This window comes from Antennarius striatus, chromosome 15, assembly GCF_040054535.1.
Source record: "Antennarius striatus isolate MH-2024 chromosome 15, ASM4005453v1, whole genome shotgun sequence".
In the NCBI taxonomy this organism is placed as follows: Eukaryota; Metazoa; Chordata; class Actinopteri; order Lophiiformes; family Antennariidae; genus Antennarius; species Antennarius striatus.
The window spans coordinates 15,052,823-15,061,391 of record NC_090790.1 but is presented as its reverse complement, the minus strand read 5'-3'; the positions used below and the strand labels follow the sequence as shown (position 1 = coordinate 15,061,391).

General features: G+C 42.5%; 1 protein-coding gene across 1 annotated transcript; it reads right to left on the bottom strand.

Annotated features, from left to right (window-relative positions):
* Positions 1 to 5,355: 5,355 nt before the first annotated feature.
* cetn3 (centrin 3) lies at positions 5,356 to 8,341 on the bottom strand. The gene is made up of 5 exons (XM_068335084.1): positions 8,216 to 8,341; positions 7,047 to 7,182; positions 6,594 to 6,708; positions 6,294 to 6,485; positions 5,356 to 5,721 (listed from the first exon to the last, which is right to left on the bottom strand). The coding sequence occupies exons 1-5, from the start codon at positions 8,230 to 8,232 to the stop codon at positions 5,678 to 5,680; spliced, it is 504 nt and encodes a 167-aa protein (XP_068191185.1). The 5' UTR covers positions 8,233 to 8,341; the 3' UTR covers positions 5,356 to 5,677.
* Between the last annotated feature and the right edge of the window lie 228 nt (positions 8,342 to 8,569).

The window sequence follows — 8,569 nt, the reverse complement described above, 5'->3', positions numbered from 1 at the left end:
AAAACAACAGCCCAAATGTTGGCAAGGAGGGTAGTGTGGGGGTCTGTTAGGAGATAAATGAAGCCTCACTATGAAGCTACGCTACAGAAACATGAGGAACGTTGAGAGAGCATAATCAGTTCCTCCAAAAGTCTCTTTCCTGTTTGCGTTCACCACCTGTATGTAGAGCCTTCTCACAAGAGAACCGACACGAGAACCCAGATTCATCCAGAATTTCTTGATCTCATGAGCGGATTCTCCTCCTACTCTGATCACCTGAAGGTTTCATGTAAATCTGTTCAATGGCTGCCATCATGTTTCCTTCTTTTGCACCTATTTTCAGTGATTCTCATGGACATTCGTCATATCCGACCATCTGCCCTCAACATTTGATGTTTCCTGTTTTCTAGCCTTTTAGCCGTTAGCCTCTCATCGATATTAGCTCTCAGCTAGCACTGCATTTCTTGTCACAGACTTCAGAAATGAGCATGGGTTGTTCAGCAATTCTAAACAGCTGTAGCCGTGAACCAGTTTACAGACTGACCTCCATCAGTAAACACTAGCAACGCGCTAAAAGCTAAAAATGTCATCAAGGTTGATTTGTTGGGTGTGTATTTGGAAAATTCACATTTATTAATTATGAGGTTTTATCTGAAGAAATGACCACTAAACAACTTGAATTTGGTCTCATCGTCCATTTTCTGCCACTAAAAGCTTCTGACCAGGTTTTGATGGAAACCGAACAGCTGAAGCATAAATGTTAATTCCATCTTAAAATAAATTTTCTGCATCATTTCCTTCCTTCAACACCCAGAGATGGAGAGGAGGGCGGATTGTTGGCGTACAGGCTTGAAAGGAATGTGTAAAACGTTCCGGTGTGTTGAATTCACATGTTTTAATCGGTTTGCATCCAACCGTTCCCTCCGTCTGAAAAAGAAAGGCTGTGTTCGTTTACACCCTCCTGTCTGCCCCCACTGAGGTGTTTAAACTCCTGTTCTGCTCCATTTACACCTGAGGATGGAAGGTGGGGGTGGGGGGTGAGGAAGAGGTAGCGAGGAGGAAAGCCAACGAGCAACTGTTTGTTCTTCATATTGTTGTCAGTAAACAGATTAAACTGAAATCTGGAGGATTCAGACTCGTTTCTGGAGGTCCTTTAATTCATGACAAAACTGACCCCCCCAGACTGGCGGATCTTGTTAAAACCAGAGACCGATGGCGGTCACGGCTGGAGGACGTTGACTGTAGGTGGGAAACAGGAAGCGTACCGCGGTCTCCGGTTTGTTGACCCGACCCACCACAGCAGCCCCCTCCCTGTGACGCCACCTCACTTCCTCCTTGCTCGCCACTGGCAAAAGTTATAATTAGTACAGCAGCGAGAGGTCGGTCAATGTGGAAACCTCGTTTTTGGATATTTACAGATGTTTTCATTGAAATAAAGACATTTGAAGAGATTTTTAGATGGTTGCTCAAGTTTAGTAAAGATCATAGTTTGTTTTAAAATGAAAATAAGAGTATATTAATACACTATTAAGAAAACGTATAAGTAGAAATACATTTATAATAAGTACAAATAACTGGGAATTAAGTTTTTTTTTACTATTTCACTGAATGAACCTGGACTGTTTCACTGTGAACCTGGACTGTGCGTGGGACCCTTTAGATGCTGAGAGGAAAACAAACATTTCATGAACATTAGATCCTGTCTGTGTGTCAAAGTTTAAATCATTAATGAAGTTAAGTTGCAGTGTATTATGGGCAAATTTAGTTGCTCATATGCGGTCAAACGCAGTTGTTGAGACAGGACAAAGAGACGGAGGAGTTAACACACCTGGCCACTAAAGGAAACGCGAGTCTTCAGGCTTAAACACTCCTATGAATAATTAGTGGGCTAGAAACATCACCTTAGTGTTTGGACCTTTGAGTTCAATCCGGTACCACGAGGTGAGGTGATTGGCTACCTACAAAAACAAGTCGTCGGACCTGCCCTAAGCGACCATTTACCAGCGACCCACGAGCTACTGACCATTTCTAAGAACATTAAACCGTTTTCTGTATCGCGACACAAACTGCCTTCATGAAGAAGCTTCACAGAGGAGCGGATCAGACCTGGGGAGGGAATGCCTGAGACGTGCTGTGGACTGTGGGCGATGCCTGGCAGCTGGTGAAGGTGGATTGGTTTACACTCGCTCATGGCTTTAACGGTAACCTGATATCAGCCCACGGCGCTCTGCAGTCGACGCTGTCATTGTGTGAGCACCAGAGCGACACTGACAGGATACGATGACCTTTTCTGATTTACTTAAACAGCGGCAGATAAAATAAGTTTTTATTATGGCAGCAGACACATTTCATCACTGCTGCTGAGGAGATATTGTAGCAATAGTCAGTTTTGTTAAAGCTACAGAAATGACTAGCAGGTCGACACTCATCAAAAAAAACCAAAACCTTCACTAAATTCATCCTCAAAACAGGTGAAGAATATAATTTTTTTCTAATCAAAATATTCTGATTATCTGTGGCATCTACAGCGTTTTGGTGTCTGGTGCTACTCTGGATGACCTGCCTGACCTGCTGCATCGTGAGGTGTGAACACGTGCGGTAGGACCCCACAGGTGGTGACCTACAGAAGGTCTGGGCCTGGTGGGGCCACAAAGAACTCTGAGGAGGCCTGTAGTTGTCCTGGTGGTCCCATCTAGGTCTAAAAGACCAACAGAACCAGCCAGTTCCATCTGATGGTTCCATTTTGGGGACGAAATACATCAGCCAATCAAAACACAATCCATATCTGGATCTAACATCATGGGACCAGACACTTTCTGCAAAACGGAATCATTCAAGCAGTTTTGATCAGATAATGATCAGAGAAATCTGAAGTGGAATCAATTGTTTAAGATGTAATAATAACCTGATGTCTTAGAAAAGATTTGAGTGTCAACACTTTTAATCAAAACTTTTGCTTTGACTGCAACACCACTAAAATGTCCAGACCTTGAGTCTAAAAATGGAATAAAAATCAGGTTCCTGTAACTAAACAATGCTTAATTAACTCACTCACGTATTAAACTGACGTCGGCTGGCAGACAGAGCGATGCTTCATATCGACACGTTATTCGTTGGTAAATAAATTTGAAAACGTTGATGAGCTGCTTAAGGTGCCGATCATTTCGGACACAGCTCTGGCTGTGGTGGCCTTGTCGGTGGAGGTCAGCCATACAACAAGGGTCAAAGGTCAGCATCCCCACCTGGACCCTGATGTCACGTCCCAGCTGGCATGAACTCTCAGAATCACCTAGAATCCATCCCTTTGCTCTGAGATTCTGTGTGATCTAATCCTGATGATGGTTGAGGGTGAATGCGATCCGTTTAACACCAACATGCCATCATGGGTTCAACCCCCCCCAGTGCTGTCTTGTCTCAGTGAGGGTCGGGGGGTAAGTGTTGTCACATGGTCGGCATAACTCTCCTAATGACTGACAGCTGGACACGAGCGCTGACACTGGTTCCCACTGCACAAACAGAAACGAGACTTCAGAGATTCTTAGTCTGAAGATCCAATTTGAACTCAAGGTAGTTCAGATTTTCATTAAAAATTAAGGTCAGTACAAAAATTCTGAAGTGTTCATGAACAAATGTCCGTTAATAACTGGAGCTGTTGAAGGACTGGAAGTTCACTGCCCTCACCTCAATCTGGAAGCTAAGCTAACGCTACTAGAGCTAACCAAACAGCTATCAGACTGTGTCGTTCCCTCACGGGTCTATTTTTAGACGTCCCATCAACACAGACGATTACCGGCAAAACACAAGACTGCGTGTAGAGTGTGTGGTGAAAACCACATGGGGGCGACTTTGAGGTTGTAACTGGGGAGGAACTGGGTTGGGTTATTCCTGGCGCTCGGGTCCGGGGAACCGACAGCTGAGCATGTGCCGGAGCAAGGGCAAGTCCTGCCGAGATGACCGGACGCAAGCGTTCGATCGCCGGCGCTGCTGCTGACCTTCACACTCTGCAACACGATCCCTGTAGCGTTCCTACAGCGCCTGAAGTCACCCTGTCATCTTCATTTGTCTCCAGAAACTCCAGAAACGTGGGAGAAAACCACTGTCATTCATTGTGTGATACGCTCAAGAACAAACTGGGTTCGCTAACCACAGGCCTCTTCATCTGAATCAACATGTGAGGGTCTGTGGGGAGCTCAATCACAGAGACACGCCTGAAGGCTTTTGGCTAACAGTCTTCATCAGTTCAACACATCTCTGGAAGAGGTTTCAGTCTCATTCTGTTTAGATTGTGGCCAATCAGCAGCCGCCCCAGTGAAAACTCTCTTCTATCATTGTTGATGTGACACCATTGGCGTCTCCCTTTGGGAACGAATCCTCCACTTGACTCGCGGGCTGCGATCTTCAGAGGCAGCTGGGATTTATCTGCTCTCTGCTCCAACATGTGCGAATGTAAATGTCATGGAGTTTCTAAAAACAACAGACTATACAAATGTGTGAGACTGATAATTGATCAGTCTCACACGTTTGGAATTTCAGAAGAATGAATAAGCAACTCCCTCTAGTGGACAGCTGAGGTAACGCAGGATAACTAAAAGCATCTTAGACAAATAAAATGAACCAATGAAGGTAATAAAGAATAGACGACACCTTATATTATCTTGTCAGCTGTTGCTGGTTTGTTTGTGCCCATCTATTGGTAGGTTGGTAAGTTTGCTTCAAATCGTAAAACAAGCGTTGCAAAGGTTATTGGATGGGATTGACTGAATTCCAGATAGGGAACTTTAGACGCGATTATAACTAAGCTGTTTTTAAAATCAATTTCTGTTAGTCCTTTATAAATAATCCGTCCCTGATAGAAGCCTCTCACTTTTTGTTATTGCAGGAAGTAAACTAGAAATCATACATAGAAAAATTCCCAGACAATTTGAATATGATTACAGTTTGGCGAGTATCCTGAGTATTTATAGAAGAAATATTAAAGTTCACACGCTGCATACTTTGTCAGTGTTGGTGAAACCTGTTCCACTAGTAGTAGCAAGAGTGGATAAGTGATAGCTGGTATCCACTGAAAGACATGTAGTACTTATTAATACTGGTAAGAGTAAAAGTAGAAACCTGTAGTAGAAGTATTAAGTTTAGTTTCCTCAAGAGGGTTTCAAATGACAAAAAAGCTCAAGGTAAATGGACCAATCAGAGCAGAGGAGTAACCTGTCAGCCATTCAGCACCAGCTGTGTGTAACCGTATCCGGGGCCTGAAAATGCCAGCTTCCCTTTGCCATAAGAGTTAGCTTCCAGATTAGCATCCTTAGAACCACACCATAGAAATAAAACTCGATGACAACCAGATTTATTTTTTACAAAATAAATAGAACATTCGAACAGTCATGTAATATAAACGGGAAAAAAAAGTAAATAAAAAGACTCTTCATGATGAACAAATCATGTCTGGTCTCCTGTTTTTGGAATGTGACACAGATTTTAAACAAGGTGAACATCAGATCAGGATTAAACCATTAATACACTACAGCTGGTTTGTGTTTTTTGTGTGAAACAGCTGTGTGACCTAAATGACATCCCTCTCCATAATGAATCAAGTACAAACCACATCAGACCCTTCAGACTAAGCTCACAACGCTGCCTCAAGTTCACCTTCATGCTGGAAGTCTATCATCAGGACCACGGAGCAACACGGACCTCTTCCTCAGGAGTCTCTGGTCATGATGGAGAGGAACTCCTCCTGGTTTACTGGAAGGAAACACAACCGGACTAACAGTAAGATAACAGTAAGATAACCATACTGACAGTAAGATATGTGTGTCTCTGACAGTCAGAGACACACATTCCTCCACCTATACCCACAATGCAGTATGTGTTTATCTTTCCTGACCTTTGACCCACACCATCACTGCCACGTAAATAGCAAACAATTACAAGAAAGCAACACAGTTGAGAATGTGTTACATGTCCTCTCCACTTCACACTGCTGCTGAGTAAAAGGCTTACATCATATTTGTTATGAAGCATCACCTGGTTTCAACTCAATGAAAATGATTAACTGTCTCCCTCTAGAGGCCAGTTGGTGCGAACCACGCAGCTGTCACCATCAGCTGAACGCGACCAGTCCTTTCCGGGGCCTCTGGATAATTTCTGCTGGTGCTACTCGACTCAGTCCACCCACGTATGAAGCTGAATTAGAAACTTCATCAGTTTTCCCCTCTGAAAACAGCCTTAGTTTCTTAGGTTTTTACTGCTTTCCACTGAAAAGGTTTGAGAATACAACAATAATCCTTGACCAACACGCGAGCTCCATGACTTACTTTCGCCGTCTCCATCGGTGTCGAACTCGTCGATCATACTGCGCAGCTCCTCATCGCTGATGCTCTCCCCGAGTTCTCGAGCGACTCGTCTCAGGTTCCTCAGACTGATCTTTCCCGATTCATCATCATCAAACAACTTGAAGGCCTTCAGGATCTCCTCTTTTGGGTCTCGATCCAGGATAAGTTCAGTCACTACGGGCATAAAACGACAAAGAGGAGGATTTACTCACTGCCAGCTCTGATACACCCTTTACTCCAATTACAAAAACTGTGTTCAGCGAGAAATAAAGGAAAACGTACCAACTTCATTGAAATCCTCAAACGTAATCTTGCCATTTCCTTCTCTGTCATAATCTTTAAGAATCTTTAAAACGTCTACTTTCTTCACCTCAAAGCCAAGTGCACGCATCGCCACCTGTTCGCATTTTTAAAATTATTAGACAGATGGAAAACACAATGTAAGATCAAATTTCTAGTCACTTAAAGTAAAAATCATGCTGGTCAACATTGAAATAAAGGTCTAAAGAAGAAAACTGACAGTTATTGCGAAACGGATGAATAAGCATGTCTGCATGTAGCACTGGCTAAATGCAGACATGCTAATGTTAGCTGAAGGTTCTGCAGGGGACTTCGGGTCATCAAATACAACCACTCTTTGTCTTTTAGATAGATGACCATAAATAAAAGTACAACCCCTCCCCCAACCCAACATCTGTCTGTAAGGCAACCTCAATGACTTCAGTCATCGCTCACCTTCAGTTCGTGGTAATCGATTTCTTTATCTTTGTCAGTGTCAAACAACTCAAAAGCTTCTTTAATTTCATGTTTCTGGTCCTCACTCAGCTCTCTCCTCTTCTTACGCTTGGTTTTGTCTGCAGCAAGTTCAGTTCTGGAAAAACACAAAGCAGCCAAATGATGAGACAATTAGGATGTTATTTTTAGCTGTACTTTTGGTGCTTATATTTCCATATGTTGTGATGAACTTATAGCAGCCGAAAGGCGTGAAAGCACAAACACCAGTCAGCTAGTCTATCTGGAGACCACAAATCCTTTTCTAGTAAGGATTCTCATTTATTTTTACAGAATACAGGGTAAAAATTCCTAAGTTTAATTGACAGAAAGGTTCAGTACAGTGGAAAAAGTTTCTGGCGCTGATCCCACATCTGGATTGAGTCACAGATGTATTTGGGTTCTGCTGCATGAGGATCCTTCTCAAAGGTTAACTGATATCTGTCGGGTAATTCTTGTCTGACTCTTAAAAGAGATCAAAACGACAAACAAATCTTCCATCACTTCCGCAGTGGATGTAATAAAACATCCAATGAGGTTCCATTAAATGGTTTGACAGGATGAAGATTAGATTCCTCACAAGGTCAGTCGAATTATGGTGCGTTCATGACACGTTACAGAGTGGGAAATACAAACTCTCAAGAAGACGACGTGATTTGAATTCATTGACTGTTGAATGTGATAGTTTTCATTATTATTCTATTAATAATAGAACCGGTTATTCTCACACTTGCAGAAATAGCATCTGCATCAATTGATGTCACTCCACTAGTGAACTCCAGCTCTGGGGATTCGATCAATCATGATAACAAACATACTGTTTTCCGAGATGCATGCGTGAATTGGCATCAGATCGTGCATGTAGCACTAGATAGTATGTAATTCATACCTGTTACGGTATCCCGTTCATGATTTAAAAGATACGATAGTTATCACCAGCTAGCTTAAAATGCTACTGATTAGTGTTATAAAATGAGATGGCAAAAGCAGCGGATTAGCCGACAACTCTGTTACAGAGAATTAATAACATACAAACGTGCTAACGCTAACGAGTTAGCTACGCCTCTGCAGAAAACATTTTGCGACATTAAAGTTATTCGAAACCAATAAATGAACCGTCGGGGTTCAATTACCTCAGGCTGAGACTCATGGTGGGTTTCAGGGTTTAAGTTACTCACACGGATACCGCGGCGCCGCAACAACCAACTCGGTAACTCGCTGTCATGTAAAACATTTCCATTGGTCGCTGGTTACCAGGCAGGAGTAAAGTAATTTCTGATTGGTGGATGGGACCGCCATTTTTTTCTTCTGAAACTTTATTTATAAAGTAACCAAAAACAACTACGTATCCCTCGTATGCGTGACAATCTGAACATTGTTTATACTGTATGTCAACGAAAGTAACATCAATTGAATAGAACAAGTAAAAAGAACAAATAACAACAAAATCAGCAAACAACAACAAAAAGGGATATTTTGTAACAACA

Bases quoted from the DNA above. Each gene is read 5' to 3' on its own strand.
- cetn3 (XM_068335084.1), bottom strand. The intron at 6,486-6,593 runs GTACGTTTTCCT...TTATGCCCGTAG, and splicing joins TGAGGATTTCAATGAAGTTG to TGACTGAACTTATCCTGGAT. The intron at 5,722-6,293 runs GTAAGTCATGGA...GTTTCCTTCCAG, and splicing joins CACCGATGGAGACGGCGAAA to TAAACCAGGAGGAGTTCCTC.